At 44.4% G+C, this 12,525-nt stretch overlaps 1 protein-coding gene across 2 annotated transcripts in view; it reads right to left on the bottom strand.

Moving 5' to 3' along the window:
- Positions 1-933: 933 nt before the first annotated feature.
- The window catches only part of ZBTB11 (zinc finger and BTB domain containing 11), a 52,299-nt gene continuing 40,707 nt past the window's right edge, over positions 934-12,525 (bottom strand). For both annotated transcript variants that reach the window (XM_069757732.1, XM_069757733.1), the window contains exon 11: positions 934-1,741. In XM_069757732.1, the coding sequence (XP_069613833.1) occupies positions 1,218-1,741 (524 nt within the window). In that variant the 3' untranslated portion in view covers positions 934-1,217. The remainder of the gene's footprint in view (positions 1,742-12,525) is intronic.

Raw genomic sequence — 12,525 nt, forward strand, 5'->3', positions numbered from 1 at the left:
TCAGGCTGTCTAACAGCCTCAAATCATGCAGCTGCAGGGACTTGAACATAATATACGAGCAATCCCAGATATGACGTTATTCCGAGAACATTTGCTCATCACTGTTGATAATCCATCCTAAGAAATCTATGAAGTGCAAAGTGATCAGGAAACTGGACTATTATCCTCTCCGAATGGGGTCTTCATCAAAACATTTTCCAGGTAGGTGGATTATTAACACCCCTTCGACACAAAGTAATGCCATGAGGGAAACAAGGACTTTGGTGAAGACCCTGAGAAATGTTACAAGTTGGAAGGGTAGGGCAGGAAACTGGAAATAAAAAACAGTGAAGAGAAGGAAGTGCAGGTGTGAACTAGATTTCAGAATATGAAACTATGTTGAGCAGATGTCAACCAAAACATAGGAACTCTCCTTGTGCTAGTGACTCGACTATGAATTGCAGAAATTCCAGGCAAAACCCGATTCATAATGTCCAAAATCACGTGGTTTCCCCATGAAACATAAAGGTATCTTTTCACATAAATATCTTTAATACTCTCATACAGCAACACTTTACCAGGAAGCAGCAAAATGATTGGACCTGTGCTACTGTGCAAAGATATGAAATTGGGGTTGAATAAAACTTTACCTAAGCCAACAAAAGACTGATCCCAAAGTTGTTAAATACATAAATGTAGCAACTGTTTTTATGGTGGCAGTAAAGGTAGAGCAGCAATTGCAGCTGGGTAAAAAGGTGAATGCCCCATTCACCATCATTCAACGATACAGACCTTTGTGCAAGAGAAACTGAAACACAAAGATTCATACAGAATTTACACAGCTGTTGACCAGAAACTACATGAGGCTGATGGTATATTAAAATGGTCTTTTGATCACACAGCTTTTAATAAAGAAAACCAACATTCAGCTGTTCCTCTAACACACAAGACACATTGCAATTGCAAAAATTAATTTTAATCCAAACATGTCCAATAAACATAGGTTCAGAAACCTAAACTTTATAGATATATATATATATAAAAAATTATTACAACCTGCAATGTTTGGTTTTGAATACCATTCTTACAACTGTGGTTAATAAAACAATCTGTGCAAATTCACAAAATAAGCCAACCATTTAAATAGTTTTTACACATAAAGGGCGCACACTTTATTGGCATAGCCTAAATGGTAAGTGCTAAATTATGTACAATTAGTTATGCTTTTATACAGAAGGTCAAAGGACCTCGGACACCTGGCCAACCTCTACTTCCACAGTTTCAATGTGATCAGTCTCTTCAGGAAGCTTCACCCCTTGTTGTTGGGCCAGTACATAGTTTACTACTTGCATGATGCTATGGTCAGAAAGAGAAGACACTGCTGTTGAGCCATCTTGGGTGCCAGACTCATCTTCAATGACATCTTCAGATACTTCAGATACTAAAACAGTCTCAATCTCCTCAGATACAATTTCTGAGTGTGACTGTCCAATGTCATTTGGCAGAAAACTGACAGCATGTTCAACCTGGGTTCCTTGGTGGTGAAACTGTAAGCTGTCTTTCTCCAACATAATTTTGCAAGGAATATAGTTATTGTGATACTTGGTCATGTGTTTGCGTAGGTTGCGGGCATCGATGTAGGCTTCATTGCACACAGGGCAAACGTATGGCCTCTCTCCTGTGTGCGTCCTTACGTGGCGTTTTAGAGAACGTGCATCGGCCCAGGCTACACCACATGTTAGGCACTCAAATGGTTTTACCCCTTTAAAAAAATAAGCACAGTACATTACATAAGCAGTAATTATACAACACACCGAGGAAAGCAGATACATCACATATGGCAAATTACACATTTTATTTGGATAACATTTATCTAATAAAGCTGACCATACTAACCAGAATGGGCCGATTCCATTTTCACTTTAAGTACCTAAAAAACTATTATTTGGGATAATATTGTTGATTGGACACATTTGCACCGATTGATCAAACCAGGAGATGTGTTTGTCATGTAGTGGATCACCACTGGCTAGTCAACAAAAGTAAAAGTCAGCTTGTTTGGCTAATGAAAGTCAATAATCACGGTCGCCTTTTACATCAGAAGAACGTTGCTCAAGTGTTAATTTTGGTGATATTTGCCTGAATAGTGTTCAAAAATGCAGAGTAAACTGCACAGTGTATAGCGGTATTTGCATGAGCATGCATCTGGCAGAATGTTTCAAATGGTCCCATTGACCACAGTTCCAGAATTAGTGTAAGGGGAGAGTCACGCGGCTGTATAAATCTGACGAGGATCGCAAAGCAATGCTTGGACTTTCCATCGGCTCACCCAATAGGAGTTGGACAACTGCATAGAAATACATGTTCTCATGCTGGAGTGAGGAGAGCGAATGGCTAATCCAAGCATTGCATTGCTACCCTTGTACGAGTTATACGGTCGTGTAATTCTCCTGTAAAAATTAATATGATTATGATGTCCATTGTTTCCCGCTAACCACTACATAAGTAATCCTAATCGAGTATTTTCAGCGTGCTTGAAAAAAAACAAATGCTCGAGTCACCGCCGCTTCATGTCTCGCGTCTGTTTGTTAAGCAATCCTTGAATGTGTTTCAGCTGTCAAACAGCTGCTAAACATGCAGTGGTGGCGACTCAAGCATTTTTTTTCCCCAAACACGTCGAAAATACTATGACATGAGCGTGCTAGGATAACATCTCATCAGAGCACGCTCACTCATGACTAGTATACACATAGTGCTGTATGAAGTGGTCACCAGCCAGTATGTGTACAAGTACAGACACAGAGGGCTATTAAGTTCATGGAGGATATATGAAAGAATGTTATGTAGAGTTGAGCAAAATTTTCAAAATTCGGTTCCGATTACAATCAGCGGGAATATTGGTTTTGCAATATTTGTTTAACATTGCTGAACATCGCCGGTGAAAACAGGAGTAGAAATTACGGAATATGTTCAGAACCGATCATCAAATATAAATTTTGCACAAATATGGCAAATTCATATTTGGCGACTAAATCCAAACATTCGCTCAACTCCAGTTATGAGGTAATCAGATATGGAAGAAAATTTTGGAAGGGCAAAACGGAAATAGTTATCGTATATATACTAGAGTATAAGCCGACCCCCCTAACTTTGCCACAAAAAACTGGGAAAACTTAATGACTCGAGTATAAGCCTAGGGTGGAAAATGCAGCAGCTACCGGTAAATGTCAAAAATAAAAATAGATATCAATAAAAGTAAAATTAATTGAGACATCAGTAGTTTGTTTTTGAATATCCATATTGAATCGGGAGCCCCATATAATGCTCCATACAGTTCATGATGGCCCCATAAGATGCTCCATACAAAATACGCCCCATATAATGCTCCATACAGTTCATGATTGCCCATAAGATGCTCCATACAAAATACGCCCCATATAATGCTCCATACAGTTTATGATGGGCTCCATAAGATGCTTCATATTAAAATATGCCCCATATAATGCTGCACAAATGCTGATTATGGCCCCATAAGATGCTCCGTAGACACATTTGCCCCGTATAATGCTCCACAAAGGTGGATTATGGCTCCATAAGATGTTCCATACAGATATTTGCCCCATATAATGCTGCACATGGCACCATAAGATGCTCCATACAGATATTTGCCCCATATAATGCTGCACAAATGCTGATTATGGCCCCATAAGATGTTCCATACAGATATTTGCCCCATATAATGCTGCACATGGCCCCATAAGATCAGTGGCGTATCTAGGGGGGGGCAGCCGGGGCATGTGCCCCGGGCGCAGCTGGCAGGGGGGCGCAGTTGGGCCGCCAAATGTCTCCCCTGGCAGCTGCATTCTGCCGCCCTGCACTCGGAGTCAGCTGTTCTCTGTGTCGGACTGTCAAGCTGACATCCGGCACAGAGACGCTGCAGCGCGCGGCTCCCAGTGTTCAATTATACTCGTATCTTACGGACATGAGTACAATTGAACATCTGACTGCAGTGCCTGTCTAGAATGGAGCTGATTTTGGGAGGTAAGATGTCACCGGAAGGGGCGGGGCCTCCTTCAGTCCAGTGAAGACAGATAGCAGGAACCAGGAAGCTGCTGGAGTCGTGAGGAGGACTGAGGGTCTGCAGCATGCAGCCATGTGAGGAGATTACCGAGGTGTGTGGGGATTGGAGGGATAATGATGAGGGGCTGTGTAGTGGATGATGAGAGGCTGTGGGGATTGGAGGGATAATGATGAGGGGCTGTGTAGTGGATGATGAGAAGCTGTGGGGATTGGAGGGATAATGATGAGGGGCTGTGTAGTGGATGATGAGAGGCTGTGGGGAATGGAGGGATAATGATGAGGGGCTGTGTAGTGGATGATGAGAGGCTGTGGGGAATGGAGGGATAATGATGAGGGGCTGTGTAGTGGATGATGAGAGGCTGTGGGGAATGGAGGGATAATGATGAGGGGCTGTGTAGTGGATGATGAGAAGCTGTGGGGATTGGAGGGATAATGATGAGGGGCTGTGTAGTGGATGATGAGAAGCTGTGGGGATTGGAGGGATAATGATGAGGGGCTGTGTAGTGGATGATGAGACGCTGTGGGGAATGGAGGGATAATGATGAGGGGCTGTGTAGTGGATGATGAGAGGCTTTGGGGAATGGAGGGATAATGATGAGGGGCTGTGTAGTGGATGATGAGAGGCTGTGGGGAATGGAGGGATAATGATGAGGGGCTGTGTAGTGGATGATGAGAAGCTGTCTGGGGAATGGAGGGATAATGATGAGGGGCTGTGTAGTTGATGATGAGACGCTGTGGGGAATGGAGGGATAATGATGAGGGGCTGTGTAGTGGATGATGAGACGCTGTGGGGAATGGAGGGATAATGATGAGGGGCTGTGTAGTGGATGATGAGAGGCTGTGGGGAATGGAGGGATAATGATGAGGGGCTGTGTAGTGGATGATGAGAAGCTGTGTGGGGAATGATGATGGGCTGTGAAGTGGATGATGAGGGGCTGTGTGGGGAATGGAGCATGATGAGGGGCAGTGTGGAAAAAGAAGGAATGATGAGGGGCTGTGTGGGAGAAGGGGGGTGATGAGGGGCTGTATGCTGGTGATGGGCTGTGTGGGGAATGGGGGATGAGAGGCTGTGTGGGTGATAATGAGGGCCTGTGGGGAATGGGGGGATGATGAGGGGCTCTGTGGAGAAGCGGGGTGATGAGGGCCTTTTTGGGGAATGATGAGGGCCTGTGGGGAATGGGAGGATGATGAGGGACTGTGTAGGGGTGATGAGGGGGAGATGGGGTTGATGAGGGGCTGTGTGGGGGATCAGGAGATGGGGGTGATGAGGGGCTGTGTGGGTAATGGGGGGATTTATTGTGTGGGGTTGAATTGGAGTGGAGATGGGAGATTTGAGGACACAAAATGAACAGCAAAGGGGGTGATGGGGCACAGAATAGAAACTGAGTAGTGGATTCGTAGCATGGGGGCAGTGTAAGGGCACAGCCAGGAGGGGACAGTATACCAAGGAGGGGGAGTGTGATGAGAGAGTACAGTATAAATACTGGGCCCTATATGGGGGACACAGTGTGAGAGGACAGTGTGAAGAGGGGACCGGTATGGAAAGGAGAGGTCAGTGTGAAGAGCATGTACCATAAGAGGGACAGTGTGGGGGTCATATTTTGTGAAGACAATATAGTGAGGGGCAATTTTTCATTCAGGAGCATTATAATGACATTTGTATCTTTAAGGGCATCGTAAAGATGAAGAAAAGAAGAACGACTCCAGAGACGACATCATCTATAAGGTACCTGGATGTAAATGTTATTTGTGATACTGACTAACTCTCATGTTTTTATTTATGTTAGGAGCATTAAAGGGGATGTCCAGGTTTGTAATGAGTCTGCAGTCATTCTTCGTGACTGCAGACTTCTGAGTTCTCACAGTGCTCATTGCACGCTGTCAGGATTCTCTCGTGCTGGCAATTTACATACATGTGGTCACGTGCTGACTAGACATGTGTGGCCTCCGTCAATGAAAATGAACTGAGCGAGGCTGGGCACGTCTAGTCGGAATGTGTTCAGAATTATACAAATCACATGCTTGTACTGACATGACCGTCCACCAGCAAGGGAGAATCCTAAAAGTGTCCAGTGCATTCGTTGTGAGAATTCAGAAGTCTGCGATGTTAGGATTCAGGTCAGCAGGTTCCAGTAGTCGTCACATGGACACCTCACTCATATGTGACTTTCACACTTATGGTCTGGTGACAACGAGCTTTTCTTCTGCTTCTCAGTTTTTCACTGAACATTGAGAGCATTAGGGAGAGGAGCTTGTGGGTACATGACTAAGTGCGCAAATCGCATATGTGCTGGGGGGGGGGGAAGAGTGGGGGGGCGCCAAAATGAATTCTTGCCCCGGGTGCCAGAAACCCTAGATACGCCTCTGCATAAGATGCTCCATACAGATATTTGCCCCATATAATGCTGCACATGACCCCATACAGATATTTGCCCCATATAATGATGCACATGGCCCCATAAGATGCTCCATATAGATATTTGCCCCATATAATGCTGCACATGGCCCCATACAGATATTTGCCCCATATAATGCTGCACATGGCCCCATAAGATGCTCCATACAGATATTTGCCACATATAATGCTGCATAAATACTGATTATGGCCCCATAAGATGCTCCATACAGATATTTGCCCCATATAATGCTGCACATGGCCCCATAAGATGCCCCATACAGATAATTGCCCCATATAACGCTGCACATGGCCCCATAAGATGCTCCATACAGATACTTGCCCCATATAACGCTGCACATGGCCCCATAAGATGCCCCATACAGATACTTGCCCCATATAACGCTGCACATGGCCCCATAAGATGCTCCATACAGATATTTGCCCCATATGCTGTTGCTACGATATTAAAAAAAAAAAAAAAAAATCACAGTCACCTCTCAGGCCCCCGGCACTTGCTATATTCACCTGCTCCCCATTCCACCGCCGACCACTGCTGTGTCTTCTCCGTCCTGTGCACTGAGGCTCAGGCAGAGGGTGGCGCGCACACTAATCGCGTCACCGCACCCTCTGACCTGAGCGTCACTGCAGAGGACGTGGAAGACGCAGGCAGCTTCTTCCTGTAGTGAGCGGTCACATGCTACCACTCATTACAGTAATGAATATGTGGCTCCACCCCTATGGGAGTGGAGTGGGGTCCATATTCATTACTGTAATGAGCGGGACCATGTGACTGCTCACTACAGGAAGAAGCTGCCGGGGAAAAGACGTCCAGGGACCGCGCCAGGAGCAGGTGAGTATTATTACACAGCTCTGCTCCCCCTTCCCTGCCGACCCCTGCGTATGACTCGAGTATAAGCCGAGAGGGTTACTTTCAGCCCAAAAAAGTGGGCCGAAAATCTCAGCTTATACTCAAGTATATACGGTACATAAGTGGGGTGAGTCAATGGGCCAGTCTAAAGAAGTGCATTTTTAGGGCACTCTTAAAACTGTTGGTATCAAGAATTGTCCTGGGTAGTGTATTCCAGAGCGCAGCTTGCAAGAAGTCCTGGAGATGTGATGTTCAGATTATTGAGGATGTGAGTGTTAGGTCATGAGCGGAACGGAAGGCACGAGTAGGATGAGGGAGATGTATTGTGGTGCTGAACCGTGGAGCGCTTTGCGGGTGAGAGTGAGGAGTTTATATTGCACTCTGAAGCACATGGACAACCTGCACAGGGTAGACATCGGTTTAACTGTTGGAAAGGAAAATTATCCTGGCTGCAGCATTCAGGACGGATTGGAGAGGGGATAGTTTAATAAGAGGGAGAGTTGCAATAGTCCATACAAGAATAAATAACAGCAACTAAGAGTTTTTCCAGAGTCAAAGGTAAGAAAAGGTCAAATTCTAAAGATGTTTTTGAGGTATAGATGAAATGTGAGAGAGCTTAGGGATTTTTTTTTTTTTAAACTGAGACAACTTGGAAAGTTCCTGTATTTATTCGATCCCCATGACAGCATAATGACAGAGGTGATCCGCCCTTCAAGGACAGGAAACCTACAGACATAAAAGGGCGGCACCGCTCCCACGCATCAATTGGTTTCCTGTCATTGATGGGTGAACCTCTTACAGACATGCTTTTTAGAAGCATTATAGGCTTGACATGGGCACCTCTTCCAATCTCACATTTGGAAGAAGGGTGCTTCAGGCTGTGGTCCCTCCCTAAATTCTTACCTCTCTGTAATTCTCTTGTGGTGCCATCATGGGTGGATTGAATAAAGTCTTAGTTACCTGTAACGGATTTTTCGGAGCTCATCACAGCACCCTTATATTCCCTCCCTTCAAGTGGGGGTGAGCACTTCTTCCACTTTTACGTATTCACGTGTGAGAAATTATCTGGTGTTCGGATTTTTATAATTTTTTGCTATTAACCATGGGAGGTCCTTCTGTGCGTTGTAATCCAACTGATGCGTGGGAGAGGTGCCGACCTTTTACATCTGTAGGTTTACTGTCCTTGGAAGGGCAGATCCCCTCTCTCGTGTTGCTGTCAGGTATCATTTTAATCAGTATAACGGTGCTGACCTGACACTGTATGTAGGTTACTGTGCACAATCCTGCTGATAGGTTCCCTTTAAACCCTTTCTGACATTAGACGTACTATCCCGTCGAGATGACCTGGGCCCGTATGACAATCAACGGGATAGTACGTCTAAAGCGATCAGCGCGCGCTCATGGGGAAAGCGTGGCCGGGTGTCAGCTGACTATCACAGCTGACATCCGGCACTATGTGCCAGGAGCGGTCTCGGACTGCTCCTAGCACATTAACCACCGGAACACTGCGATCAAACAGTGCTTTCCTGCGTGCTTCCCTGAGACCCTCAAAGCAACGCGATGTGATCGCGTTGCTCCGAGCATCTCCTCCGTACTCCTCTCTGCAGGCCCCGGATCCAAGATGGCTGCGGGGCTCCTTCCGAGTCCTGCAGGGAGGTGGCTTGCAAGCGCCTGCTCACAGCAGGCGCCGGCAAGCCTCCTGCAGTGCCTCTCAGATCGCTGATCTGACACAGTGCATTGCAAAGTGTCAGATCAGACACTATAACATGATGTCCCACCCTAGGACAAAGTGAAAAAGTGGAAAAAAAAAAATATTTAAAAAAAAAAAAGACAAAAAACCCCAAAACTCCTAAATAAATAAATAAATATTGTTCCAATAAATATCTTTCTTTATGTAAATAAAAAAACAATAAAAAGTACACATTTAGTATCGCCCCGTCCGTAACGACCCGACCTATAAAACTGTCCCACTAGTTAACCCCTTCAGTAAACACCGTAAAAAAAAAAAAAAAAAAGACAAAAAACAATGCTTTATCATCATACCGCCGAACAAAAAGAAGGATATAAATAAACATTGTACCGCCGAAAACGTCATCTTGTCCAGCAAAAAACGAGCCACCATACAGAATCATCAGCGAAAAAATAAAAGTTATAGCCCTCAGAATAAAGCGATGCAAAAATAATTATTTTTTCTATAAAATAGTTTTTATCGTATAAAAGCACCAAAACATAAAAAAATAATATAAACGAGGTATCGCTGTAATCGTACTGCCCTGAAGAATAAAACTGCTTTATCAATTTTACCAAACGCGGTACGGTATAAACGCCCCATCCAAAAGAAATTCGTGAATAGCTGGTTTTTGTTCATTCTGCCTACCAAAAATCGGAATAAAAAGCGATCAAAAAATGTCACGTGCGTGAAAAGAATACCAATAAAACGTCATAATACGTCAACTCGTCCCGCAAAAAAAACAAGACCTCACATGACTGTGGACCAAAACATGGAAAAATTATAGCTCTCAGAAGGGGTAACGCAAAAAATTTTTTTTTGCAATAAAAAGCGTCTTTTACTGTAGTCTGTGACGGCTGCCAAACATAAAAACCTGCTATAAAAATCTGCTATAAATAGTAAATCAAACCCCCCATTATCTCCGCCTTAGTTAGGGAAAAATAAAAAAATGTATTTATTTCCATTTTCCCATTAGGGTTAGGGTTGGGGCTAAAGTTAGGGTTGAGGCTAAAGTTGGGGTTAGGGGTGTGTCAGGGTTAGGGTTGGGATTAGGGGTGTGTTGGGTTTAGGGGTGTGGTTAGGGTTGGGAATAGGCTTAGGGGTGTGTTGGGGTTAGAATTGGGAGGTTTCCACTGTTTAGGCACATCAGGGGCTCTGGAAACGCAACATGACATCCGATCTCAATCCATCCAATTCTGCGTTGAAAAAGTAAAACAGTGCTCCTTCCAAGCTCTGCCGTGTGCCCAAACAGTGGTTTACCCCCACATATGGGGTATCAGTGTACTCAGGACAAATTGCACAACAACGTTTGGGGTCCAATTTCTCCTGTTACCCTCGGGAAAATAAGAAATTGGGGGCAAAAAAATCATTTTTGTGAAAAAAATAAGATTTTTTATTTTTACGGCTCTACATTATAAACTTCTGTGAAGCACTTGGGGGTTGAAAGTGCTCACCACACATCTAGATAAGTTCCTTAGGGTGTCTACTTTCCAAAATGGTGTCTCTTGTGGGGGGTTTCCACTGTTTAGGCACATCAGGGGCTCTACAAACGCGACATGGCGTTCGATCTCAATTCCAGCCAATTTTGCATTGGAAAGTCAAATGGCACTCCTTCACTTCCGAGCTCTGCCGTGCGCCCAAACAGTGGTTTACCCCCACATATGGGGTATCGGCGTACTCAGGACAAATTGTACAACAACTTTTGGGGTCCAACTTCTATTTTCTACCATATAGAGCCCTCAAAGTGACTTCAAATATGATGTGGTCCTTAAAAAAAAAAAACGGTGTTGTAAAAATGAGAAATTGCTGGTTAACTTTTAACCCTTATAACTCCCTAACAAAAAAATTTTGGTTCCAAAATTGTGTTGATGTAAAGTAGATATGTGGGAAATGTTACTTAAGTATTTTGGGTGACATACCTCATGATTTGAGGGCATGAAAATTCAATTTAAGAAAATTGCAAAATTTTCCAAATTTTTGTTAAATTTCCGTTTTTTTCACAAACAAACTCAAGTAATGTCAAGGAAATTTTACCACCATCATGAAGTACAATATGTCATGAGAAAACAAATGTCAGAATCACCGGGATCTGTTGAAGCGTTCCAGAGTTATAACCTCATAAAGGGAGAGTGGTCAGAATTGTAAAAATTGGTCTGGTCATTAACGTGCAAACCACCAGAGGGGGGTAAAGGGGTTAAAGTGAACCTGTCAGCAGATTTTGCTGATATAAGTTGTGGCCACTGCCTTTCAGGTGTTATCTACAGCATTCTATAATGCTGTAGATAAGACCTCGTTTTGAACTGCAAGTGAAGAAAAATTACCTATACTATACTCCATCTGGGGAGTGGGGGGGGCGATCCCGTCCGATTGGTGTCGCAGGTCGGGCTCCGGTGCCTCCCACCATCTTGCGTTGCCGCCCTCCTGCTTCTTCATCGCTCCAATGCATCGGCACTCCTGCGCAGGCGTACGTCACTGCCCTGTTGAGGCCAGGGTAAAGTATTGCAGTGCGCATGCGCTAGGAAAGGTCAGAGAGGCCCGGCGCCTGCGCACGGCAGTTCTTTACCCTGCAATCAACAGGGCACAGACGTACACCTGCGCAGGGGTGCTGTAGAATGCTGTAGATAGGCAGTGGCCGCATCTTATAGCAGCAAAATCTGCAGACAGGTTCCCTTTAAGAACACAAATGGCAACCACTTAATTGGCTGCATTCATACATGCATTTTTCTCATTTGTTTTAAAACTGACAGAAGGCTGACCCATTCACACATCGGCTATTTGTGAAATTCATGCCATGTATTTTTCTCATCAGTTTCTGTGAATCATACTCAGCCAGTGAATTCGATCCATTAGAAATGTATGAAAATTCTAAAAATCTGCGGCACGTCCTTCCAGAACGCAGCATGTCTGTTTATAATGCAGCGACGCTACGTCACCACACCGTAAATTTACCATAGACTATCATTAGAAGCGGTAAAATCGCATCTGATGATTAGTCACATGCGTAGTAACTGTGTAAACGCAGCTTACTACGCATGTCTACCGCAGGAAGTCCGCGTCCACTGCAGTTCTCGCGATAACTTAGTTTACCGCGAGAACTACCGTGCACATGACCGGGAGGTTATCAGGTCACCCTAGGCTGGTTCTCACGGTCAGCTGACCGCGAGTGCTACAGTGTAGGTGATAACTCTCCAGAAATCATCTACAAGCTCTGCTATGTCTGGATGTCAGTCATCCAGATGTAGCAGAGCCGGACTCGTCGTGGGACACTCGTTATTAAGGACTTCATCGGACCAGGGAGTATGCTGTGGGTTTATTTATTTTTTTCCAGGAGATCGAGGGTTTCACTTGGATTACCAGTGTAATAAAAATGGCAAAACTGTGTGGTGTTTGATTTCATTAAAAGACTTTATTCTGCATGTGCTTTATTAACCCTTCACCAATTATATGATTGGTAATGGTAGGAGTCTTATT

The sequence above is a fragment of the Ranitomeya imitator genome, chromosome 3, assembly GCF_032444005.1.
Source record: "Ranitomeya imitator isolate aRanImi1 chromosome 3, aRanImi1.pri, whole genome shotgun sequence".
Taxonomy (NCBI): domain Eukaryota; kingdom Metazoa; phylum Chordata; class Amphibia; order Anura; family Dendrobatidae; genus Ranitomeya; species Ranitomeya imitator.